The sequence below is a fragment of the Stylophora pistillata genome, chromosome 7, assembly GCF_964205215.1.
Source record: "Stylophora pistillata chromosome 7, jaStyPist1.2, whole genome shotgun sequence".
Taxonomy (NCBI): Eukaryota; Metazoa; Cnidaria; class Anthozoa; order Scleractinia; family Pocilloporidae; genus Stylophora; species Stylophora pistillata.
In genome coordinates this window covers 9,580,432-9,607,385 of record NC_142525.1, presented here as the reverse complement: position 1 = coordinate 9,607,385, position 26,954 = coordinate 9,580,432, and the positions used below count along the sequence as shown (strand labels likewise).

Sequence of the window (26,954 nt, the reverse complement as noted above, 5' to 3'; positions counted from 1 at the left end):
TTCAGACTTAATCGTAACAAAAATAACAAGAATATATATTCTTGAACAATCTATATTTCAAAGAGATGAATAACCATCTACGAGCACACAAAATTTAAAAGCGGGATTGCATCGCGTTGTGGCGTTCGAAGTCACCGATGTTGCATAATTCTTCATGGCTTTATAGGTGGAGAACGGCCATCTAGGCGTATTTTGAACTTTTCGATTTGTCGGAGAAAGCAAAGCGCGATAGAAATCCGATGCAATTTTTGAAAAAGGTCCATCAAAAGGGTCCTTTAGGAAAAATAAAATGAGTTACGAAATATTACAATTGTCGGTGGATTATCGATATTTATGTTCAGCGGCTCTTGATTAACTGGAAAACAGGTATTTAGTGAACGTGTTTGACACGAATTTCTCTCTATTTTATTTTCGCCATTATTGATATATACAAAGATATTTTCTGATAAAATTTTCCAACACATGACACCACGAGCTGAAAAGAAGTTAAAATTGGGACGGTACAGAAAAAAAAGAAAAAAAAAAAACAGGGTAAGGTGTACAATTAAGAATTTCATATCAATCTCGGTTACATCTATTCATTGACAATAATCAGAAGTTCTGGATTTCAGCACTTGAGATTTGGTGGAGAAGGATAAATTGGGACGGCACAGAAAAATAAGCAAAAAAAAAAAAACAGGGCAAGGTGCACAATTAAGAATTTCATATCAATCTCGGTTACCTCTATTCATTAACAATAATCAGAAGTTCTGGATTTCAGCACTTGAGATTTGGTGGAGAAGGATAAATTTGGACGGTACAGAAAAATAAGCAAAAAAAACAGGGCAAGGTGTACAATTAAGAATTTCATATCAATCTCGGTTACATCTTTTCATTTACAATAATCAGGAGTTCTGGATTTCAGCACTTGAGATTTGGTGGAGAAGGATAAATTTGGACGGTACAGAAAAATAAGCAAAAAAAACAGGGCAAGGTGTACAATTAAGAATTTCATATCAATCTCGGTTACATCTTTTCATTTACAATAATCAGGAGTTATGGATTTCAGCACTTGAGATTTGGTGGAGAAGGATAAAGTGGGGGATATTTTCGAAACGAAAGAGACGGTAGAAGAAGGGGGAGGGGATAGAAGGAGAGACGGAGGGGGAGGGGGAGGGGGATCAAACAACGGCATAATATCAGCGGACCTTTTCCTCCCTGATTTTTTTCTAGGGTGTGTGTGGGGGGGGGGGGGTGAGACCTGTGTTTTGCTCATGTTATATCTTAGGGTCAAACTTCATTATTGTTCTTTTAAAACTGGGGTGTCTGGTACTGAGGGTTTCCTGTGTACTGTTGTTGCTGGGCTTGCTGTGTAAGGTCCTGTGGTGCTGGAGTCGATAGTTGACGTGTAAACTGAGTAATGTCTTGTCTCTGAAGTCCTACTTCAGATGGCGCTGACAGCTGCCGCTGGAGGGTAAGGTCAGCGGTTGGCGTGAATTGTGCGGACGCCATAGACAATTCTGGGCCAGCTAGCAAGGAATATATAACAATTTCAATGCAACTTGCCACCAACAGACAAAAAATAAAGAGAACAATAAATCAACCAGCGATATAAATCAACGATAAATAACTCTCAAGAAGCAAGGTGGAAAAGGTTGGTTAATTCGAGTAACAAACTAGTCTGTAATGGAAAAGTTTATGAAGTTTGAAATCTGGTGCCTTCGTTTAAGTCAAGAAAAAAAAAAAAAAAAACCTTCACACATCCAAACGAAAAAAACCAATAGCAACGACGAAAAAAAATTGTCTCCGATAATAGGGATGAAAAAGGGATCTACCATCTAGTCACCTTACATTTTTGTGTAGGCTATATGTCAGTGTTAAAAACCGACACTGGCAGGAAAAAAATAAATCTTTTCATTCAAGGGGCACAGCTGGGCACTGAAGACTGACTACTTTCAGGAGCCCGAGTAACAGGCTCCTACCAGTTGCCCAAAAAAAAAAACAAAACAAAACAAAAACAAAACAAAAGAAATAAAAACAAAGCTTACGCTGGGAAGGTTCTGGGAAAAAAAAAGAGGTGTTCCAGAATACGGAGTGTTTTTAACTTTTTTGTTTTTGTGTTATTTTGTCTCAAACCGTGCGGCGTTTCTGACGAACTCTCAATATTCGATTGGACTGAAAAAAGATTTTTCGGGTTTGGCCGAGCCAAGCCAAGCCAAAAAACCTCTTACCTGACAACTGTCTTTGTAGTCTCATCATTAATTCAGTTGGAACACGACTTTGTTGGTGCTGTTGTTGCTGTTGGTGCTGTTGCTGTTGTTGTTGCTGTTGCTGTTGCTGTTGCTGAGCTTGCGTAAACGCAAAAAGCCTTTGTTGCTGTTGTCTGTTCACAGTGCTTTGCTGCTGGTACTGGTTTTGGAACGTTGGTTGTATCTGCGAGATTGGGTTCATTTGGGCGTGCCCCGATGACACAGGCAGCTGATGCTGCATCGTGGCCTGCGACTGTGGCTGTGGTTGAATAGCCCGCTGGCCAGTCAGCGAGAACTGCGGTTGCTGTTGAACCTGCTGTTGTTGTTGAATTTGTTGCTGTTGCTGTTGTCTTTGTTGTTGCTGCTGTTGTTGTTGTTGTTGCTGAACTAGCTGTTGCTGCTGTGGTTGTATTGGCCGCGTGAGAGCCGGGGATACAGTAAGACCTTTTCAAGAGCAACAGAAATGAAGACACAGCCTCATTATAATTAAAAATCAAACAAAACAATTAACAAAATAAATCACGTACTAAATTACATAGATACAATGAATATATGAAGTTCATATATTTGCGGTTGTAGATACGTATGATGCACGATCCTCGCAGTAGAGAACGCTATTTATGCAATAGCGAAAATCAGACATTGTATCTGATTTATCATCACGGGTTTATTACGAATCAACTTAACGGCCTGCTCGCGGCCAGTTGGCTTGTTAGCTCAATTGGTAGAGCGCTGCACTAGTATCGCAGAGGTTAGTGGTTCGAATCCCGTACAGGCCTGATTTTTTTTTCAGGTCTGATTTTCGCTATGGCATGAATAGCGCTCTCTACTGCGAGGATCGTGCATCATACGTAAATTACATAGCATATACCTTATGCTACCGACGACAAAAAAAGGAGAAGAAGAGCAAGGATGTAGCCTTAAAATTTGATAAATTTTATATTATAAGCCAAATTACTTTGATTGGTTCTCTATTTATGATCTACTGGAGGACAGACGTACACACGACGTTACCATTAACATAAGTTTCTTCAAATAAGACAAATAGAATCCATGTTGCTGTCGATCTGCACAGTACTTAATTGACCAATCAGAGCGCGCGCTTTACTTTGGTTATGTTATAATACTTAATAGATCACAGAAAACGTCAACATGCGTAAGAACATGAGTAACACAATCAGTTTTTAGCATATTTTGACATCATCGGTGATCTATTTCTGAACAGACACACGACAACACGGAATCTGTTAAAGATAAAGGGGGGGGGGAAGGATTTCTTTACGTAAAAGTATTTCTTTACGTACATTTGATTTGTAGTTTTTACTCGTAGTTTTTACTTTTTATTTGTGACCTTATTGTATTAGATAGTGTATTTAATTCTTAGGATTTTAGTTTCTACTGTATCGTAAAGCGCCATCGACAATTTTTGGAAGATGGCGTTATATACATGTATATTTATTTTATTTATTTAAAAAGGTGTAAGATCTAAAGTGCTTGCTAATTATTTCTGTGCAATTTTGTCTTCACTTAGTTCGTCCTTTGTTTTCCCATACCTCCTCGTTAGTGCTTTTTATTAACTTTGTTGACGTTTTTCTCCTTCAATTACACCTCCTCTGCACGTATTCCTTCTTTTACACGTTATTGCGCAGTCATAATGTATTTAAGACCAGTTTCTTTTACGCATGCATGATCACTTTTTTGAGTGAGGTTACCCAGGGTCGCGCTTGGAGCAGTTCTCGTTCTAGAAGTCTTCATCCTAAGAGTTATTCTCCATTACAACCGTTTAGATATTAGACGTTATCAACCTCTTTTCCCTTCGTTTGTATTCATTTTTGGTTGCAATTTGTTTGTCTAAATTATAAACTTAACTTTTTTAATGTTTTTAGTTTCAACCTGCCGTTGTGTGTTAGTTGTGTGAGTAAAGTTCCGAGTTTCTAACGCGTTTTTAACGCAAGGGGGGACAGAGAAGAAATAGTCACCGTTAGTGACTCCTCTTTGTTTGCATTCCCAACTAAACGAACAAAGACACGCTTAGCCAGGGTTTAAACAAAGAGAACGCGGCATGAAGTCAACTTTGCAAAAATTTTCCTATAAGTTTACCTTGAAATGCAGCCGAGTTAAACGGCTGTTGTTGCGTGACCATGCCGGCAAGAGATGAAGGCAATGCCATGGTGGTCGGAGTCGAGGATGTAGAAACGAGATTGGGTCGAGTTGTGACCTGGGTTCTACCTAGAGCCGCAGGACGCTGGGGCTGAGTGAATGTGTATTGCTGATTCGTGTGGATTTGACCGGCTGCTTGCGATGCCTGGAGCTAAGAAAAACAACAACCACAACAAAATTAAAATCAAGACAAACAAATAAACAAGGTCTTCCTTGTCTTCTTCCTTGCCTTAACTCTTTCTATATAGTGGGATCTTTAAGGTGTGTAAACAATGACACGGCCAAACCACAACACCAGGAGCTATATTCCCTACTCTCCGTGAGAAGTGCGCGGGTTCTTTAACGTCCCAGAGTAGAGAAGCTACAGCGGACGGGGCCCACGGTTTATCGTCCTTATCTAAGAAGACTAGAATTTTTAACCATTTGTAGATGTCATAGCAAAGGTAGCACATTCTCCTCAGTTATTTTAAGACCCTTTTGGTTCGGTCTAGGGCTTGAACTCCCAACCTGTCGAAAGGCGGTCCGGCACTCAACAACACTGGTTAACCAAGCCCATTTGAAAAAAACGGTTCTGATTCTGCACTGGGCTTATACTTTGCCACTTCAAGTACACAGAACTCAAAACATCACCTAAAATTTCAGTCCCTCACCTGGTTGTTGGGTGGTAAATGTCTTAACTGCTGGTTTGTTAGCGGCTGTTGCTGCTGTTGCTGCTGCTGAGACATCTGTGTTTGTCCCATTTGAAGCTGCTGTTTGATAAGCGAGTTCTGTGTCAAAAATTGCAACGCATGCTGTTGTTGTTGTTGTTGTTGTTGTTGCGGTTGTTGTTGTTGTTGTGGCTGCTTTTGTTGTTGCTGCTTTTGTTGCTGTTTTCTCATCATTTGTTGAAGAAGCTGTTGAGTGACGGACGCATTTGGGCGCGGTGCCTGATGGGGCATCGGGTTCTGGGAGGGGTGTGACGTCAACATAGACCGTAGATCAGTTAACGGACTTGGATTGGTCAACCTGGAGATATATCAAAAACCATTTAACAATGACTGAAAACCACAAGAAACGAGTTTAAGAAGAACCTTGCAAGAAGCTTTGTCGCCTTATGTCGCCTGTCAACAGGGCAGCGCTCTTTTGCTTTCAGAGGAGCGAAACTCTGGAACTCTGAATGATAACGTTAAATCCTTAAAATGCCCCAAGAAGTTAAGGCGTCATTTTGCGAATGTCTTGTTAGGTTGATGATATATTTTTGTAATTTACGATGTTATTGTATTTATATCCTTAATTAACTTAAATTTTAAACTTGTAGTTTTTAATTCTGTTGAGCTGAAAAACCCACTTCGGGAGCATCAATTAAGTATGTAAGTAAGTATGTATGTATGTATGTATGTATGTATGTACGTACGTACGTACGTACGTACGTACGTACGTACGTATGTATGTATGTATGTATGTATGTATGTATGTATGTATGTATGTATGTATGTAGTAACCATTCTCCAGAAATCATACGGTTAACACTTCGATCTCTCCGTTACAAAAATTATCGGAAGTTATGACACTGACCGTAGACTATTTATTAAGAACATTGCAGTTAAAAAAACTGAAATGCGTCTCTTTACTAGTAAGAAATAAGAAATGATCTATAACTACTACTATAATAAAATTACAAAGAGGACTACTCTTAAAAATCACTTAAATGCTTCCCTCGCACTCTTGACAATGAATGAATTTCCAAATCTATTTGTCTTTACAAGAGGCGTGCAAACCTCCTCTGCCTTCTCAGCTCATATGAAATAGAAACTGAGGGAGGCAGGCTGGAGGCTGGTAATCTTACTACGTGGATCATTAACAATAGACTTAAACAGATGTTCTGTTAAATTTTCCTGGTGGGCCCTGATGGACTCGAGCCCTGCTAACTGAAGGGCGTCCGAGTAGTGCACCCTGACCGCGTTTTGACCGTAGTCAAACTTTAAACACATTTCGAGACAATTTTTGAACGGTTAGAATACTCTTTGGAATCGAAAACCGTGGTAAGTAGTACATATTTATATATTTTCATCAGTTTTCATTTATTTCAGGGTTGCTGGTTTTGCTAACATAATTCCTCTAAACGTGCGGAAAGCTGAGTTTCTTTTACTATCCATCAAAAGACTCCAACCCACCTTTGCTGCTGCTGTGGCTGCATTCCAGGTTGAACCTGGAGGCCTCTTTGCTGTGGACCCTGCTGGAAGAATGCTTGCTGCTGCTGTTGCTGTTGAGGGTTCTGACTGGGGAGCATCATTCCAGCCGATTGGTTCTGAAAGTACTGCTGTTGTTGTTGCTGCTGTTGCTGCGGCTGTTGTTGTTGTTGTTGTTGTTGTAGCAGATACTTCTTTTGCATGGCCCCTTGACCAGGAGGTTTCGTTGCGCGTTTCGTTCGCTTCAAGGGCTTCCTAATTTTGCCTCCGTCTGACATAGCCATTTGGTTCGCTGGGAGGCTTTGCGGTACGTTGAGGGCTGTAGGGACGTTCAGGCCTGGAGCTACTGATGCAGTTATCAAAGGTATTTGACCTAAATAAAGAAAAGAGAGAACAAATGTGAAAAATTTACCTAAACACTGACTGTTGATGAAAGGATAAAAACCTATAGTTCGAAACTAATGCTAAATATTGGGATATATCAAAGCGCTGCTACTTCGCGTGCCATCAATTGCCTAAACGTCTCTTCCGCTGGAGAGTAAAGTCTACATCTTACTTTCATTACTATCAGTGCTTGACCCGTTATCTAAAGAATGAAACGACTTAGTGTTCCCCCGGGATGTCACCCTGTTGTGTACCAAATAAACCCACTGAGTTTCCCTGAAAGTTCCCTGGCGTAACAGAGTCACGTGTTTCTCTTAAGAACACCACACAACTACTCCTACCAAGGTTCGAGCCCAGATATTAAGACGATCTTAAGTCTGGCTCGCTAAACATCCGCCCAAGATGTCTGCTTAGAGATCAAGAAATGGATAATCTTCAAAGACCTAAAATATGACATGTATGGGTCTATTACGTCCTCAGCGACATTTCATTTTGCCTCATAGCAATCTTGTTTTGAACATAATAACACGAACGGGAGCTCCAAAACTGGAAATGTAAAGTCTATCTCACAAGCAAACTTAGCTCTCTTTTTTCAAAAGTCTAAAAAGGCCACATCACCGTTTTCTTCCTGAACCCTTTTCACCTTTATTGTCAGCTGGAGTCTGTGGAGTACTGGGTTGACTTGTCTTGTCCCCTGCTGCCGCATCTAACTCTGTTCTATCTTCCTCTTCGTCTTGCTCGTCCTCCCTATCAGGAGCAGGACTAAGGAAGTAACTCAGGGGACGTCGTCTAGGATGGGTGTGATGCAGAAGTCTTCGAAAATCTTGCTCATACCTCAGAGGTTTTCGCTCAATCCGAACGGCACCAAACCACGCCCACGACAGAGGCGAGGGGTTTTTGTACCCCTCCATAAGTTCCCACGCACTGATTCGTTGTTTGCCAGTTATCTGAAGGCCCTGGTGCAAGTGAGAGAACAAATACCGAAAAAAAAAAAGAAAGAAAAAAAAAAAAACAACAGAAATTAACTGAATTAGTAACACTGAAAAAAAATAGACGATGGGGAATCAGCTTAAAGGAACTTCAACTGTGAAACTGAGCCTAAAAAAGGTCGTAAAGTTTAGGATAATTTTTTAAAGACTGGAAAAATTTAGGAAGCTCTTTGTTGCTTGAAAACAACACATTATGTACATGTACTGTGAAGCCGCATGGACTGGATTTCCAAAGTGATAAATTTTAGGATTTTCCAATGAAAATGAGCCCCCCTTGCAGGTACAATTGGATACATAAGCCCAGTTTTTGGTTACATTTCATTGGGTCAAGACGTAAATGGTCAAAAGAGAGTTCAGTCAAGAGATTAAAGTTGCAACCTCGTCGACGTTTACAACGTGCATATGGTGCCTTTTCACTTGTATAATTCATAACGCTGATTTAACTCCCAAGATGCTATTAATAATCAGTCTCAAAATGAAAGGAAATGTCGAATAGGTACCTGGCTGGTGCTTGGTCCTCCTGTGGGAGCTTTCTCCGCAGTCTGCCCAGGATTCGCGGGTGTGTCTTTGACAGGCGAGACAGTGAACACATTGTGTGAGAGGGAAGGGAGGGGAAGGAGCTGTTTACACTGCTGCATGATGTCAATAGGACTTTTCCCTGCAAGTTCTCGCTGAAAATAACCAGTAAATGTAACGTCAATCATTAACTCTAACAAACGAACAAAAAGCAGATAAACAAAACGTCCAAAAGCAAACTATTCCTTTGGCGGGATGTAAAAGAAATGATCTATAAAAGTCCTTATTTGTGCGACAAACTAATTTCCCATCGCAGAGCACGTTACATCCTGAAGGGATAGGACACATTCGCAGCGACAGCACAATGCAAAACTGCTCACTCTGCACTGCTTCCAAACAAGTCACTCGGTAACATTGCGAGAACAAATGGTAGCGAAAATTCTCTTCTTGTTACATAGGGAATGGAGAATGTTTGTGAAAATATCAGTCATACAAATTCAATCTGGTTTGCATTTGGGCGACTGATCGCCCATTAGTTCCCGCACGTGTGGCGAAGACATGTAGGGTATATCGAAAAGGTTTTCGCAGAGAGAAATAATTCAGCTCTTTCTCTGAGCTACATTTATCATAGTGAATACGGTCGAAGCTTTGGTCGAAGTACCCATTCATACCTTGAGTTTCTTGAAGAGAGTAAAAGCCGCTTTGCGGCTTTCTTCAGCAGACTGTCCGTGTGGTGACTCCGTGTTGGACACAACACTGATTAGCACTGACACCATATCCAGTACATTGGTCAATAACTCTCTAAAACGAAGTTGGACACAACACTGATTAGCACTGACACCATATCCAGTACATTGGTCAATAACTCTCTAAAACGAAATTGGACACAACACTGATTAGCACTGACACCATATCCAGTACATTGGTCAATAACTCTCTAAAACGAAGTTGGACACAACACTGATTAGCACTGACACCATATCCAGTACATTGGTCAATAACTCTCTAAAACGAAGTTGGACACAACACTGATTAGCACTGACACCATATCCAGTACATTGGTCAATAACTCTCTAAAACGAAGTTGGACACAACACTGATTAGCACTGACACCATATCCAGTACATTGGTCAATAACTCTCTAAAACGAAGTTGGCAGAGACGGTTGACAGATAAGTTAGTTGTAAAAACAGTTCACCCTTGAACCCCTGCGAGGGACTGGCATCTAATCTTCCTTGTGATGTCACCCCTTACTCAAACATAAAGGTCATGAGTATAAAGGAAATGATCACCAACCAAACAAACTCTCGATTATTGACCAAATTTACGAATTTACGAATATTCATACAGGGTAGCCCAGTTTAGCAGATGGCTAGTTTAAACGGGGCCCTCTGAACACCCACCCATCCCATCCTTGGGGAGGACATCCATCACACACGTGGGAAATTAACGTCTCCTACCCCTACCCCTGCAGGAGACTGGGCCTACGGTTTATTCGTCCTTATCCGAGAAGACTAGAATATATATCCATTTCTTGATATTATAGAAAGATAGCCAAATTCTCCTCAGTTATTTTAAGACCATGAGTATTGGTCAGGCCTGGGCTCGAACCATCGACCTCCCGCACAACACAATCCGGCGCTCTAACCAATTGAGCTAACGGGGGCGGTTAGCTCAATTGGCTCAATTCTCGTGTTAAGCACCTTAGGAATTGCTCAGAGAACAGTATGGACAATCTGCAGACTGATGATACGATGAAAAGGGTTAGGACACTTGTAAAATCCACAACGAGTGCGGGATTTGAATTCAAGTTTTAAACAAAATGCTACGAAGATATATTCCAGGTGAAGCATAATTGCTCTTTTTAAGAAAAACAATGATATCCATAATTTCTGTTATCTGACGCGATTGAGTGCATTCCAGAAAAAAAAACTTCCAATTTTCTAAAATATCTGTGTTATGTTTTCGCAACTTCGACATTTCACAAATCCTCGTTCCATAGTACGGACGACTGTCACAATTCTTTAAAGAAATGACGCAGGTTTGAGCCCGCCTACTGTTTTACTATTGAGAATTGGGGAATGCAGTTTACCTGCGAATTAATCAATTGAGGTAAAATCGATTATTCCTTGCACTGAAAGAGTGCCTAGCGGTATTTTTACTCAGAAAAAAAAAAAAAAAACAATAACAGCGACCACAACAACAAACACACAAAAAGAAACAAAAAAAATAAGTAAATAAGGTACTTCTTCGAAGGTAGAGAGTCAGCAGTGATTGTCCCAGAGCTGACGAGTTGGAACAGAAGTGTGGCCCAATCACTGGACAGTTGACTGCTGCGTTGAATTGTGTCAAACATGGCACCAAGCTGTTCAAGAAGACCCAAGAAAAAGAGGACAAGTTAGATATCCTCATACAGTAGATAAGCAGTCTTATTGCCAACCCAAAAACATGTCTCGTTCCTGACTAGCAAAGACCTTTGAAGAGTGAGCGCGAATCCACTGGTTGTAAATACACCAAGCATATATATTGTTAATCGAATAGAAACGGTGGGTGGATTCTTTATTAAAGATGCGCATGCGCAAATAATTCAAAAATGACAAAAGCAGGGCAAGCAAAAGACGAACCAGACTTATTCTCAGGTGCAAGGCCTCTTGGAGGACTTCTTTGCTCTTTAAATCGGTAGGGCATCTCTCCTATAATGGGAAAAAAGCATTGAATGTGTTTCTTTGATCAAGGTGAAATGTGAACTCATTCGCGCCCATGCACGGAAGTGTCAAACAAAGCTCAGACACATATGATGCACGATCCTCGCAGTAGATAGCGCTATTTAAGCAATAGCGAAAATCAGACCTGAAAACAATCAGGCCTGTACGGGATTCGAACCACTGACCTCTGGGATACTAGTGCAGCGCTCTACCAATTGAGCTAACAAGCCAACTGGGAGCAGGCCGTCAAGTTGATTCGTAATAAACCCGTGAAAATGATAAATGAGATACATCATATGTATCGTGCATCATATGTATCTAATACCGCAGTACAAAATATATGAACTTCATATATTGCATTGTATCTCAAAGTTCAGACAATAAAGTTAATACAGAATGTTGTTTCCATATCAAGATCTACTTGACATACGGCTTTTCTCAAAAATCTGGCTGTTGGGTGAATAAAATTTCTCAAAAGGTGAAACGAATGTGAGAGATATTTAAATCTTGAAAGAACTTTTTTTTAAAACTCCACAGGCAAATTAGGCGTAATTGGAAAAGGATGACTTTTTCGTCTGGTCGAGAGCGTGATACAAGAGAAAAATTGGCATGTACTAAAACCAGGAACACCGGAACACCGGAACACCACGGAGCATCACGGAACACCGAATTTGACGGTGTAAAAAAATACAATGTACATGTAATTTGTTTAACCATGTAACACGAAAGAGCTTAGAAGCAGGCGCTAAATATATAGTTTCTCAATGTTTCTTCTCTTATTTCTTTGTGGTATAAATAAATGTTGTTGTTGTTGACGTTCTAGCTTTTAAAGAGATAATTAACTTTTTCCGATTACAAGCCCCTATTATAGGCGTTTTTACTGTTTTAAGAAGCCAAAGGGGACGTTGAACAACTTAAGAAAGATTCCGCTCAAAGTTCGAGCAATAATAAATGCAAAAATTATTTACTAAAAATCTACTCACAGCACAGTAACTTTTTAAATACTATTTAAAACATCTCACTGTAATTCGTTTCTCGAGGTTACCCCGCGATGAAATCCCCACGCATTCTCGAGAAATTCAATGTCAAACTTCGTAAGAATTCTTTCGTTTGGTCTTTGTTTAGCCATTACAGACCGCGTGATATTCTCTGGAGAAAAAAAAAACCCATTCGTATTCACGCGACTATCTGAAAATTTCTCAAGACTATGATCACATAGGGGGGGAGTTGCAGTGGTGAAATGGTACTCGTCTCCCACCGATGTGAACCGGGTTCGCTTCCCGAACCCACCGTCATTTGAAGGTGGAGTTTGTTTCTTTGTTTTTCTCTAGGTTCTCCGGTTTTCCTCCCTCCACAAAAACCAACACTTCTAAATTTAAATTCGATGCCATACACGTACACTTTATAACGAGCTCTAAGCTCTTTCGTTATACGTGGGTAAACAAATTACATTTACATTTGATTTTTTACATGATCTGTAATGGGAAAACAAAACAACACCGTCAAATTTGGTGTTCTGGAGTGTTTCGGCTGTTCCGGTGTTCCGTGATGTTCCAGGGTGTTCCGGTGTTCCGATGTTCCGGTGTTCTGGTGTTCCTGATTTTAGTACATGCCAGAAAAATTGTCCCCATTGAGAATCGAATCTTGGATTCCCGGATTCGATAAGGTCTGGGTCTGGATCGTAGGCTTGATTCCTCACGGGAATTCCAGTTTTTTTCTTCGTCCCACGCGTGACTCTACGAAAATTCTTTAAATTTGTACTGGAGGCTCACAAATCATCACTAACATAGGTAAAAGAATACAAACCTCAACTGAGGATACCAGTAAGTGAGTCAACTGCCGCTGTATGGAAGCCAGAAGTCCGTCCCGCTGGTCCTCTTGCCCCTTGAGGCATGCGAGTACTAGCGATAGGAAAGGCTGTGTGTGAACTAAAGTTGGCCTGGTAGGGCAAAAAAGAAAGTGAAGGAAAAGTATGCAGTAATTGCAACAAGATTTCTACTAGCAGTGACACTGCGCTAAATAATGGACGTCGCATTCGAGGAGGGTGCTGAGAGTTTTTAAACATTGCTCCCAAGAGCTTGTAAAGCTGACGTTTGGAGCGTTAGCCCTCGCCCTGACGAAGGGCTAATACTCGAAACATCGGGTTGAAAAACTCTTTACAATGGCTGATTTACATTATTAACTCACTTGATAAAACGGAATCATCCCGGTATAACCCCATCGACGCACCACCATAATCACTTTAGAAACTCACCCCTTTATTCTTTGTTGTCAAGAGCCACAGACAAGATCAAACGAGTAGTGTCGGGAAAATATTTTACAGATGCGTCTTGGCAGATTCGAAAAGAACGATTGCTTCAAATTTTGGTTTGAAAGTATTTTTCTGCTATCGATTGCACTGATACTTTCACCACCTATTTGCCGTTGAAATCACAAACTGAAGACATCAACCCATTCAAGGAAAGCGAGAGATATCTAACGTAAATACCAGCATATTACAGATTGCTAATTTTTCTTACACAGATGACTTTGCCGAATGTTCTTTCCACCATTGTTTGGTGTCCAGTACCTCACCAGCAGCCTTCAGGAGTCGACCTTGTACTGAGTTGGACAATTTAGAGATCAAAGGGGCGACCAACCATTCAGGACCTTTCACTACCACGGATTTTTGGTTGCTATGGGCTGTTGCTAGGGGAGTGGTGTCGTGCCGCTGGACAAAGACACTCATGGCGCTAGTGGCGACTGCATCTAGTAGAGGTCCGGTTTCCTATAAAAAAAAAAATTAAGTCAATTGAATAACTTTTCCCCGACCAAACACTGCGTGAAAGAACAGGCGAATTGTGGGATACCTCTTTAGAAACCTGTTTGATCATAAGCTGTAACTCTAACCAAGACTTCCTTAAAGACCACTGATCCAAGTTCTGCAAATAAGTAGAAGAAAAAATAAAAACAGAAGCAAACGGCTCAATAAGCTAAGAGCTTCCGTAAAAAAATACTAGCCGAGGTGGCTTCTGTAATCGTAGAACACTTGACGACATCATTCAAGAAACAAGAAACCACTGACCTGTAGTATCCTGCTCGCCGCCTCGTGTATCGTCTCCATATCATTACTATTAGCAATAAGGCCACCAATGGATGATGGGACACCAGCTGGATAACATATCAGATGCAGCAATTTCCTCGCCTGCGAGAAGGTAATCAACGACATGAACAACGATAAAACCTACATCAAAGGCCTGTTGCGTTTCTAAGTATTTTGTATCAGTAGGGCGGTCCGTGCAATTTTTTTATTCAGGTAGAATGGAGAACCAACGAGAAACACTCACAAAAAAGTTATTAACAATATCCGCTGTTAATACCTGGTTGGGAGATATTGCTGGATCAAGTAAATGCTCGGGTGAGCAGAGTATTTGTGGATCTTGAAGACATCTCTCTCTCACCCATTCCTGACGACAAATCACTTGCAATGCAAAACCAGCGAACACACTGATGTTCGAAGTCTCCATCGCTACAAGAATCGAATCAAAATAGGATTTACAGCAAACGGTCTGATAAGTTTGCCCCCCCCCCCCCAATCCGCGGCATTAATTTATAGGGATTCAGGATTCAAGGGGAATAAGTTGGAGAGAAAGAAAGAGCGGAGAAGATGGGGGGAGGGGAGGGGAAGGAGGGAGTTTTAAAAGTTACGTCTTCAATTCCAGAGACACAAAAATTCTGGAGCTCATCACGGTTAAAGTTTCCGCAGTTTCATGCGACTTGATGTATTTTCACGCCTCATGAATGGCATGTCAATCCATCGTAGGTAACCATCTAGCATTACGTCAATTTTCTCTGACAGATTATACCCCAGGGTTGAGAGAAGCACTGTGGAAGCAAAGTGTCTTGACCAACAACAAATCAAAAATTGAGTGGGTCAGGGAGGGGGGGGAGGTGTGTGTTGACAAGAAGGAAAGTAAACTGTGCCGACCAGGCAAAGGCATGAACACAGTCTTAATTCTAAGTAAATGTTAGACGGCCTCCATGAAAAGCAGAATTTTTTATTTATTTCTTTATTTGAATTGTTGTTATCATATTATTATTGTAGTTAGATAGATAGGTTTCTAGTATAGAATTAACTAAATCAACTGATGGAGGAAAAACCGTGTATAAATAAAGTTATCCTATCCTATCCTATCCTATCTTTCTGGCTCCGGTTGTTCGAAGGATGGATAACGCTGTACACTGGATAAATCTCTATCCGGTGGATAGCGCAGTACGTTTTGGTAACACTTATCCGCTGAATAGCGATTTATCCGTTGGATAGCGTTATCCACCCTTTGAACAACTGGAGCCTGGACCCAGAGTCCGGTACACTCATCAATGGGCCATTGCGTCTTCCAAATTACAAGGTGTAGAAATTTAATCCGGAATTAAGCTACCTAATTAGCATTTTTCAGCCCACCTGATCTGCTCGAGGCTAAAGGAGGAGGAAAAATGTCCCCAGTGCTAGACGTGCTGTCCATGAAGTCATCCAGTCTATTGGAGAACAAACTTCGGAAGGAGTCATCTCGAGTGGTATCACTAGTGCTGGTAGTACCACTGTCTCCTGCTTTGCCTGAGTTGACGAAAAAAAAAAAAGGAAGTTTAAATGAAATGTGGTGTTTCTTGTTCGTTGACTATCGACATGGCCAAGCTCTGAGTTCAAGAACTCGATCAGAATTGAAAGTCTGCGGTAGAAGAGTGGAGACGAAGGAAAGAACGTGAAGGCGAAAAACGGCGGCTGTCATGGAAACACCTCATTGCGCGCTCGCTATTTCGCTCGTTTACAATAACCGAGAACCTGAAACAGACTAACATACCGGCTTCCGACAGCTTGAGCATGGCCTTCAACACTGCTAGTACAGGGCCTATACGAATACTGTCATGCGCAGCAGACAATAAGTGATGGTCGTGAGATGACTTAAAGGGAAACTTTAATGCCGACGAGTGGTCATGTGACATGACATCAGTGGACTCGTCAAGAAGCCTCAGTAACAGGTGACATGTCAGCCTCGCACCAGGCTCCGCTTCCTGGTTCTCTACTCCTAAAAATACAACAGAGTAAGAACAGTCATTGAGAAACAGGAGACGAAATCGCATGAACTGATGATAAAATCAGCAAGATCGTCAAGTGACCTTGTGATCGATAGGTGGATTTAGCTTGAAATACACTACTTTTGCGTTTCCCACGGTCAAGTCTTTCAAAGTATGAAAGAACTGAAAAGTGAATGGAGTGTGCTAGATTTCTCACCTGATGGAAGGGCGGCCAGAAGTGAGGGTAACGCTACGTGATAGATGACATCTTCCAGTGAAAAGCAACTTCTGGCTATTAGCAAAGCTGTAAATGTGGCGACGGACTCGTGAATTGATAAATCTCCAACCTGTAAGCAAGATGGTATAAGAAGTCTTCAGCTGCTGAAGTTGCTTGAAGAAGGTGAACACGGTAAACTGACTTTGCTTGCGATTGTTTTGGTTTTACCTTACTTCGCTCTGTGATTGGTCCAGAAAATTGAAGTCACCCCCTCAACCAATCAGATGCTAAACTATAACCAATATAAATTTATTCAACCGCGTTTTCCTGTAATTGAGACAGTTTGCATGTTTTAATCCGAGTTTCCATTGGCTCTTTAGGATATCTTCCTCCATTCTGATTGGCCATTATGAATACTGTGGCTTTGGCTTTATACTCACTATTACGTCATCAAGTTAATTAAATTTTCGTCTCATAGCAAGATCATCTTTAGGTTCATTCTAAATCAAATGGCTAAAAACTACGCACACCGCTGTAAACTAGACTATTATGTAAAAACCTTCTGCGTTTCACCCAGAAAAAAATGCAGATTCTAGTCTCGCAGGTTTCCCCCAAGAAATCAAGGCAGCAAGTAATCCTTAGCGTTAGCCTAGAGCCATTCCGAGCTTGTCATTATACTTACATCGACTTCCAAAAGCAAGTCCACAAACCCTGACGAGCTGTTTGAAGAGCAACACAACGCTCTGAGGACACCAAGCCACTCGGAACTAAGCCTGCCATGATGGGCAGTAACCTCTGCACACAGAACACCGATGTCGTACAATCTGTGGACATACGGTTCAGTAAAAGTGTTATAATGGAGCTAATATTCTGGACTGAGACCGTATATTAATGACGTAGCTATGCTTATTGAAGCAATGAAAAGAGAGAGGGAAAATACATTACGAAAGAGCTGCTCATATTCAGTTAGAAAACTAAATATGACCGCGTATTTTAACGCTTTTTCGCTGAACAAAAACGCATAGCCAAAGCGTTTTTTAAGGTTCACACAGTCTAATCTACAGGCTAGCTAAAGAAACGAATAAATAAAGCGGGTGAGCTTCTAAAGAAACTGTGGTGCTGCGTCGCTAAGTAGGAAAGAAAATAATTTGTTCAATCAACCGAGTTGAAAAAGTACGAGGGCCTAACGCTCGAAAGATCAGCTTTTGAACGGTGGCCAATTTCTACGGTGGGCAATTTCTACGGTGGCCAATTTCTTTTATGAACTCAGTTGATAAAACCAAATTAGCTCAGAAACGGTTGAGCAGGATGCAGAGGAGCCGTTTTCTCCTTCGCCTAACGGTTTAGACTTGCTGTGAAACAACAAGCCGTTTTCCCTATTATTCAAAGAACCAAAGTTAAGCTGCGCCTATTTTGTATGGTGTTGATGATTTAACGTAAGGGCACAAAATGTCATTCTTTTCAAATGATTTTCAGTGCCTAGCTGTTACTGGCCAAATTCGTTAAATAACTACCTTTCGCTATTCTGACAGTTGCACACATTCATCATGGCATTGCACACAAAGCTGTAAACATCACATGGTTTCTCATGATTCAGAAGATATTCCCAGATGCCATCAAGCCTCTTGGTCCTTGGAAGTTAAAATTGAACTTCATTTATGAATGACTATCAATAACGTGAGCTGCACAGGTTTAAGGGGGGGGAGGGAGGGAGGGAACCCTCCCAAGTTGGGGGACGGGGGAGATTGAGTTCACAAAGGTTTGAAATAATTAGTGGTTGTGAATAATTGTTTGCAGGGGGGTATGGGCAGGTACGATGAGAAAACATATCACCAGTCAGAGGCAAAGCTTACTTATATTCCCCAAGCATTTTTGAAGTTTATGGTTTCAATTTAAGTTATACTTACATTATTTGTGTTAAGGAACCGGCCATCATTTTTGTCCTGGGGAATTGGCTGATTTTTGTTGTGTAATGATAAAATTTACCTGATCCCCCATAAAGCTCTGCAATATTCTTTCGATACCCCCCTCCCCTAATTGGCAGTCATTCAATCAATATGAAGAGCAACGTGATCCCCCATCAAAATAATCCTACCCCCTCCCTTAATCGAAAGAAAATGACTGGTCCCTTATATTACGAAGGAGGGAGGAATGATTTTCTACTTGCAGGGAGCGAGGGGGGGTGGTTCAAAGGTAGCGCCTTGCCGATATTTCAAGGCATGCCAAGTTCCTTTTTCATTACGTAATCGATTATTTCCTTGACAAAGGAGTGATATACACCTCCTTGCCACACCCTAGGTTACCTTGGGTTCTGGAAGTATTCCGCCATGAACTTTGGTTCGTAAGGCTCAGTGCAAGCTGATGGAGTAGTGCTAGAACAGACTGCTTGCTTGATCTTAGTGAAAGCCGTACTGAAAATATCCGCGTACTTTGACTGCAAAAAGTGTGAGATAAAAGTTAGATGCCAAATTGATGAATATAAGAATGATCATCAACTCCCGCAAAGGTCTGAATTCATTTCAGGCTTTGTTTCCACTTCTGCTTACGTAGAGTTCATTACTGCTAAGATCACTCTCAAATTCATTTATTGATCCGCAGTTCACATCAATGATTTTTACGTATTCACAGTCAAACTGACAGTTTCTGTTAGAATCTGAAACGAAAAAGCAGAAGACTCACTCAAGAAATCTCAGAAGATATAGAATTGCTTCTACTTTTCACCTGCGGTACTCATGCATAGCTGAAGAAATATGGAATACCTGGCAATCTACACGAAGTAACACAACACTTTGGCTGTTTTAATGAACAAGTTAACAGATCAGTGCAACTTACATGACCAACATTTCGTTTCAACATTTCTAAAGGACTGAAGAGGCTCCGAGAGTGAGACGTACATCAATTTGATTGTTTGTTCTTGTCAACTACGCTAAAAACTGCACATGGACTTTTCTGCGATAGAACTTGGCACTTCTTTTTACCACCAACTTACCCTGAGATGGGCACAAGATGAGTAAAGGTCGAACAACAGTGCCAGAATACATCTTTCAGGTGACGAGCATATACCTGGGTAGGCAATATTCTCCACGGCGGCAAGGAGCCTAAAATGAAAATTCCAGTTTGAATACGTTAACCAAACAAGTTTAAATAGTTAAATTTGTTTGAAAACGTAGGCCCCGTCTCCTGCAGGGTTAGGGGTAGGAGAGGTTGATTTCCCACGCACGAGATTACTTTGTGGTGGATGTTCTCCCCTGGGGTGGGATGGGTGGGTGTTCACAGGGCCCCATTTAAACTAGCTATCTGCTAAACTGGGCTACCCTGTATAAATATTCCTACACTCTTACCTACGTACGTACGTACATACATACATACCTACATACATACATACATACCTACATACATACATACATAATTTCATATTAGCAGGTCGTTTCCTCAAAAGTCAATGTTATTCCCGTCATTTCAAAACAGGCCGTTGGTTTATCTCGTAACTTTTTAACGGCTCGACCATAGTTCGTGATCCATTTTACCATTGAAGAGCCAGACGCCCTTGAACCAAAGTCTTGTGGTTTATGCACAAGAAAAGCGCAGCAATACGATATTTTGTAACCGGAGGACATGGAGAAAAATCCATGGATTAAGTAAGAAAGCTAGCAACAAACTCAACCCACATATGACGCCAGGTCCGGGAATTAAACTTGGACCACAATAGTGGGAGGCAAGGGCTCTCACCACTGTGTCGCGCCCACTACCCCATTGACTTTAGCGAGAAAAGAACCTCTGGTTATCTAAAAAAATCCGAAGGTAAATAGGTTTCCATCATTTAGCAAGCGATGGAGTGTATTTTGCAGTATCCCATTTGGATGTTGTGGTATTACTCCTACGATATAAATACTCGGATAACTTTGAGAGATAGCAGACTATTTTATCATCACCTTTAACTGATACCTGTCAGAGTGAAAGTAAAAAAAAAACTGAAACCTGTCAGAGTGAAAATAAGAAAAAACACGGAGTCTCACCCTCTAAAAATCCTTGTAGTGTGCTCAGGGAGCAACATCAGACAGGCGTGATATTTGCGAAGCATCGCAACCACAACAACTGACTTAGTTGGTAAAGTCCCTACGACTGTTTTAACTTGCGGTAATTGTGCGGTTGAAATATCCTCTTCACTTGGCATAAGTAGGTAAGCCACAAAGTCTAGAAGTCCATGAACATCACCAGAAAGTTCGAACAGGTCGTACAGGAATTCAAGTTGACTCAGTGTCGGTGTGGGCATTACTAAACCAAACATCTTGGGTTGTTTGGTTTTCTGGTCGCGAAGAATATTGTTGCACTTCGCGACGGCTAAGTACTGGTCGAAACATGTAAGGTTCGAAAATTTGCTACAGGAAAAGCAAACGTCAAAAAAGCCATGTGGTTAGTGGCGAAGAAGAGAAGTGTGAGACAAAATAGCTGAGGTGGTCAAACTGGGTGTATCATGTCCTTATAATGTTATAAGGAAATGATACACCGTTATCACACGACATTACACTTCCGTATAATGTCGTGTTGCTATTTTAGGTTCCAAACGGTTAGTCGGATGAATGCATTATCTATTCGGTTAAGAGTTTCTTTCTTTCTTTCTTGAGTCGATCCTTCTTCGTAATTCAGTCCAGGCAACGTGATATAAAGTAAACACATGTCTAGATCTGACATTGGCCTATAGAGCGCTTCTTACAGAACAGTTGTTTGCAAGTATTGTAATTTAAACATAAAATAGATTCCATCTTGCCGTGTCTCTGTTCAGCAATCAAAGAAGAACAAAATAAGTGTCTCGTGAGGTCATCTGAGATCTCTCACAGAAAAGACGCACAGTAACATGGAGTCTATTTGTGTGTTTTATGCTAAGAAAGAAAAATTTTTTCATGGTGATGTCTTCTATGCGTTTGCTCCCCATTGGATCATATGTAAATGACTAATAAACACTCGTGTATAACTTAGCTTATTACATGAACTACAAGCAATAAAACACAGGTATCGCTATAAAACTAACCTATAGAGCACGGCTCTTTTTTCGTCCCTTTCTCGCTTCAAGACCAAATATTCACTGTTTTGTCCTTGATCAGTACAGAGCCCAGCATCGTCAACCTTCCCCAGATCATTCAGCATGTTACAGAGAGCCTTCATCACCTCTTTGGTTGTAGCTATTGCTTGGCTTCTCGCTTTACCCACTCCATACAGTAAGATAAGCCGCTGGTTACTCTCGTGCGCTGTGACATTCTCAGCAGGAATGGGAAAATGCTGGGCGTACTGTGCATGCTGCGACTTTTTGGGAAGAGTGCAGGTTGAATCCATGAGTGAATTGTCTCTTTGATCAGCGGTCAATGAAGATGGATTTGCCAGGCTTGGCTCAAGTTTTGTATTACTTGCGACAGCTGGATAAAATAATTACAAGGACAAAAAAAGGGAATCACCCATTTATCATTAAAATTAACTACTTATCAAAAAAAAAATTAAATGCAAATGTTTGTCGTTGCTAAAGTACAAAATAAAATTGTATAATAATGAAGATACAACGCGCCTTAATACCCAATTTTTGTTTACAAGTTGAGGTAGTTTCTTGGCATCCAGGGTTACCACAGCAGCAAAAGACTTCCATTTAAAAACCTTAATTAAACTTCGTGTTCAGGCGTAACTTAAAGCCGATTTCGGTGGCCCCCATTTTGAATCACAACAAACTTTTCAATAATCACGTATCTACAGAGTTTGCTGGAGGAGTAAGAACCACTTCAGATTTTTGATAAATTTCATTACAAGAGTTGTTGATAAAATCTTACCTGAAAGGTCAGCGGTTAATATTGGGGCTTCCTGATCGGCAAATATTTCATTGTCACCCTGGTCAAGAAGTTGTATGAGTCTGTTTTGATGTACTAGCAGCTCCTGATCTAAAAGTTGCTGAGACATTTTCAACTCACTGTCACTGCTGCTGTCCTTACCGCCAAGATCTTCTTGGCATGTCTGTGGAGAAGAGTGAAAAACTAAATAAGTGGATAACACCTACGGCTGCTTGTAATTACTGGGCCGATTTCACGAAAGTCTAGGCGTATTCGGTACTGTAAAGCTGTTTTTCGTTTACCGACTGGTAATGGAAAAAAAAATAGAATGGCTCTCTCCCTAAACTTGTCTAAGGTTCTCAGAAATAGGTTTGTGCTCGGTGAGAATTCTTAGTGGTGAGTCAAAAAGGAAACTAGAAGGGGGCTTTTATTGAAGGTGGGGGGAAGAGGAGGGGACGGTTATACTGGGTGTCATATTTGTTTGATGGTGGATGAGCCTATCACTAGGGGTGGGGAAGGGGGGGGCGGCGGATGTCCCTGCCACGATCATATCTGAGTTCCTTACGACTATTCTGACATCAAAATTCTTGCCACCACAAGATGGCACTTTACCTTTACCTGCTCCTCCACTAGGAAAATAGCGGGCATAAGATGAATAAGAAAGAATTTTGGATCAAGGTGTAATAATGAAAAAGCGACTCACCAGACCATGAATGTCTATTCCCCCTTGGGCATCACCCTCCTGTACACACTCTTCAATGCCCATCGGATCTGCTTCGGGGGGGTGTTCAATGCTTTGAATGACTGGTCTTGGGGGGGAGGGGATGGAAACAGGTGGGGTGGGTTGAAGGTCCCCCCTTGATATAAGAGTGTACATGTAAGAGTTGTGCGAGAACACTTCATTCCTGATGAGTTCTCCGAACAGAAGTGTCAACTGTGCAAAACTGGGGTGTGTCTTGTTGTGTTGGTAACCACCATCTGCAGTAAAATGGATCAAAGTCATTACAACTAGAATGATATTGTGAAAATAAGTGAGTAAAGGATTTTAAAGACACATGGAAGAAAAGAGAGGAAATCAAAGGAAAGAAAGGAAAAGAAAGGAAGAAAAGCAAAGGAACAGAAAAAAAAAGAAAAGAAGTCAAAAGAACAGACGGTAAGAGAGAGAAATAGAGATGAAGCCTCGGGGAAGCGGAGAAAATGGAAAAACGAAGCAAACTAAGGTGAAGAAAAACATAAGTTTCTCCTTTTTTGAATGCACTTTCTACTCAAACGAACGAGACCTCCAAACCAGAGGATTGATGGAAAGACAAAAAGTAGTCCAAATATTATACTCACCAACTACGGGAGCATAATTGTCCAGAAAATTCATCAAAACCTTTTGGAAAGGTGGCACTGTGCTCGTAGCAGTAGTCACCGCATTTGATGAAGTTCCTTCTTCTCCTTGTTCTTGAGAACTTTCTCTCTGTCAAACGAAACAGAACTAATGTTATCACTTTCGTTGTTCTTTTAAGCGCATTGAGAAACGGTTGGTCTTGAACTCATTCGATTTTTTCTTTCTCCGGCAAAAACAGGTAGCTCTTCTATTTCCCAGGTTTCCCTCCTCGTCTTTAACCACAACATGTATGCTCTTCCACTCGATTCAAATTTTAAATCGAAGGCTTTCACGATATCAGACGTATGGCTTGAAAACTGGGGGCTATTATCACATGGTCCCTACAGTACTGCCGTCGACCGAGTACAGCAAAGACACCCATTGGAATAGGATATTCCTAATTTTCGCGTGCAAGTGAAATATCTGGTGGATTTCAATGTTGATTAAATTATGTACAATACAACAGCTTGAAGTATGCTTAAAACACTTTCCACTTTGCGGCTCCTTTTCCTTTCTATTAACAACATTTTATTTGAACCGTAGGCTGTGCGCATCTTACCTCCTCTAGAATCTCAGTTTGCCTTCTTTGCAATATTTTCGCCACAGCTAAAGCGCGGAATTTTCCCACACGGTATTTACTGACGGCCCACTCAAATAACAGAAGCGCTATCGCCTCATCTGTAGCAGATGCCTAACGTAAAACAAAGTGAGAGGGGAAAATAATAGCATTGGTTACACGACACTAATAAGAATAGCATATGTTTATACAAATATAACCTGCAAAACAGGAAAAAACATTTTCTGCATTTTTTCAGGCCATCGGAACACTGTTTAGCCCAAGAACAAGACATGGCGACCCGGTCAAGTCTCGGACCCGGGCCTTTCGACAGGGAGTCCAGTGCCTATCCATTTCGCTATCGCGTCTCCCTTCAGATGATAAGTGAAAAAATTAAGTCTTTCACGTACCTGTCCTCCGGTTTTAATTGAATCAGCAAAAATCTTGCTGTAAAGCGAGTCAATGGAACTTGTTGAATCTGCTCTGTTGAAGTTGTAGCGGTCAAGGATTTCCAAAGTATTAAGCACTCTCTTCACAGCTAAAACTGAAATAGAGAGGGCTAAAATAAATAAAGAGAATTAGCCATGTAGTAATGAACTGTGGGAAAAGAGAGGTTATAGCGTTTTATTTAACAGTTAGCTTAAATCGAAAAGCGTTCTATCACAAATTCTGCAATCTGATTAGCTACGCTTGTGGCTATCTATTCCCAGATACATGCAGATCGTACGCAAAGTGAGAAGCCAGACAGCGTGTGGTTGATAACGAAATGAGATGAAGTTAAATTTTTGAACTACCAGCAGATTTAAACTGAAAGACTTCGATTATGGGATAGAGATTTCTATGCGTGGCATATGACGCAAACAGTGATAAACTGTAAGACTTCTCACACGTTACTCAATGGCTATCACCAATCAGACAGCGAGTGGTGCAGCCAGTCAGATGGAAACATTTGTGATAGAACACTAATAAAGTTATGCTAAAATTACAAATACCTCTGGCAAGCTCAGAAAACCACGAACACCAAAAAAAGTCTCGTGAAATAATATTTTGCAGAGAGGTACATGTATAAGCCAATCAAATGTCAAATAACCAAACACAACACTGGATCCCATTTTGTTGCAAAGCTGGATAACGCTATCCATCGGATCAACCTCTATCCGGCGGAGGGCACTACATGGCCTTTGAACAACTGGGCTCAGATAACTTCACGTCAGACTTTTCCAAAGATTTTAGGTTATTCGCAGTTTTCTGATATTTGACAGCGATGCGCACGTGCATTAAATACGTGTGAGCATATCTGAATGAAATATTAACAAGTATTTATTTGTGTTGTTGTTGAATTTAATCCTTGGTTCAAAAATGTCATTTTACACCATTTCACGCTCTCAAAATGAAACTTCAACCTCTCCAGAAAAAAAGAGGGAACTTCACACTCGTATTATTTGAGCACAGACACGATAACGATTACTTTATTTAAAAAAGGTAAAGTTGCTATTCATTCGAAAAATTATTGTATCTTAATAATTATTATAATAATAATTTCAGTTACCATGATAGTCTTTATACAAGAAGCCAGAGGTGCAACAAAAAATATGTTTTATGACATTCATTTATTCTGTATGACTTCATATTCGGGAGCCTTCATCAGTAAACAGATTTCGGTAATTGAAAAATAAGTTTGGAATTGATATTTATTTTTAAGACTAGTCGTAAAAATTCGTTTAAAGAGTTGTAAAATTTTCCAATAGCCTTAATTGTATCAAATTTAAAAACCTAGATTTACAATTTGTTCAAACTCGATAATTTTTTTCAATTTCACAGCAGCGCTAGAAAATTCAAAACCAAACAATGTAAAAATAAAGGCGACTGAAGGGAATGGAGAGATGTGGTTTAAAATAATTTAACCTCCAAAAAAAGTTGTGCATGCACCATGCAATATTTCAAAGTAAAGATGTATTGATTAATTGAAAATGTCGTGCAACCAAGTAGCACACATGCAGGTTATAAAGTGATCATGCAATTATTTTGTAAATGTCAAAAGAATGATTAGTGTTTCAAGGAAAGTACTGGGAGTGTGAAAAGATCCAGCATTTCCTGTTTCGTCATAAAAACAAACAAACAAACAAACAAACAAACAGAAACCCCAAGACACCAGTGCATGATTAATGATTAAAGATCTTCCACACATGCAATCACGGTGCAGTAATTCAACAATTGCACTCATCACAGAGAGATACCGACATGATCGTCCACAAGGACACTGGACAAAGATTAACTGAAGTGCAAGGTCCGTTTGGACACACGTCACAGGTTTACTACTGTGCATGAAGTCAGGTAGAGAGTCCTGTGGTGACTTAGAATCAAAAGAACAAGGGTTAAAAATCAGTTCAGATACTTCAGTCCTTCTAACTGCCTCTTTTCCTATGTTAGAATCTAACGGTTGTTTTGCTAACTGCATATTTGGGCATGAATTAATGCGGTTTAACCTTTTGACCCTAACAGTGATCGGCATTTAATTTCTCCGTACAATATCAGCCTTGCATCAAAACATTAAGGTCATAAGAATAAAGGAAATGATCACCAACGAAAGAAGCTCTTGATTTTTAAACAAATTCTCCTTGTCAGCACCTTAGGAAATGTATAGAGAACAGTATGGAGAATATGCATACTGATGTTAAGGTGGAAACGATTAGGTCTTGAAGTTGAAAATTCATATCAGCGAACTTGGTTTTTCATCTAAGTTACGTGATCTTGATTTCTAACAAAAAATTATAATAAATTGAACTCTTCTTAAGTG

At 40.6% G+C, this 26,954-nt stretch overlaps 1 protein-coding gene across 2 annotated transcripts in view; it reads right to left on the bottom strand.

Moving 5' to 3' along the window:
• Positions 1 to 382: 382 nt before the first annotated feature.
• The window catches only part of LOC111325497 (mediator of RNA polymerase II transcription subunit 12-like protein), a 38,773-nt gene continuing 12,201 nt past the window's right edge, over positions 383 to 26,954 (bottom strand). The window contains exons 12-40 of one of the 2 annotated variants that reach the window (XM_088726883.1): positions 24,568 to 24,716; positions 24,161 to 24,292; positions 23,565 to 23,691; positions 22,933 to 23,207; positions 22,233 to 22,413; positions 21,449 to 21,830; positions 20,436 to 20,798; positions 19,409 to 19,517; positions 18,723 to 18,853; positions 17,934 to 18,050; positions 17,102 to 17,243; positions 16,420 to 16,549; positions 15,989 to 16,213; positions 15,592 to 15,744; positions 14,510 to 14,658; positions 14,215 to 14,334; positions 14,000 to 14,071; positions 13,670 to 13,917; positions 12,957 to 13,089; positions 11,070 to 11,138; positions 10,692 to 10,810; positions 9,117 to 9,246; positions 8,430 to 8,600; positions 7,584 to 7,896; positions 6,542 to 6,929; positions 5,039 to 5,393; positions 4,329 to 4,539; positions 2,211 to 2,672; positions 383 to 1,508 (exon numbers count right to left, since the gene is read on the bottom strand). In XM_088726883.1, the coding sequence (XP_088583009.1) occupies positions 1,291 to 1,508; positions 2,211 to 2,672; positions 4,329 to 4,539; positions 5,039 to 5,393; positions 6,542 to 6,929; positions 7,584 to 7,896; positions 8,430 to 8,600; positions 9,117 to 9,246; positions 10,692 to 10,810; positions 11,070 to 11,138; positions 12,957 to 13,089; positions 13,670 to 13,917; positions 14,000 to 14,071; positions 14,215 to 14,334; positions 14,510 to 14,658; positions 15,592 to 15,744; positions 15,989 to 16,213; positions 16,420 to 16,549; positions 17,102 to 17,243; positions 17,934 to 18,050; positions 18,723 to 18,853; positions 19,409 to 19,517; positions 20,436 to 20,798; positions 21,449 to 21,830; positions 22,233 to 22,413; positions 22,933 to 23,207; positions 23,565 to 23,691; positions 24,161 to 24,292; positions 24,568 to 24,716 (5,774 nt within the window). In that variant the 3' untranslated portion in view covers positions 383 to 1,290. The remainder of the gene's footprint in view (positions 1,509 to 2,210; positions 2,673 to 4,328; positions 4,540 to 5,038; positions 5,394 to 6,541; positions 6,930 to 7,583; positions 7,897 to 8,429; positions 8,601 to 9,116; positions 9,247 to 10,691; positions 10,811 to 11,069; positions 11,139 to 12,956; positions 13,090 to 13,669; positions 13,918 to 13,999; positions 14,072 to 14,214; positions 14,335 to 14,509; positions 14,659 to 15,591; positions 15,745 to 15,988; positions 16,214 to 16,419; positions 16,550 to 17,101; positions 17,244 to 17,933; positions 18,051 to 18,722; positions 18,854 to 19,408; positions 19,518 to 20,435; positions 20,799 to 21,448; positions 21,831 to 22,232; positions 22,414 to 22,932; positions 23,208 to 23,564; positions 23,692 to 24,160; positions 24,293 to 24,567; positions 24,717 to 26,954) is intronic. The other variant, XM_088726884.1, reaches the window with a different exon arrangement.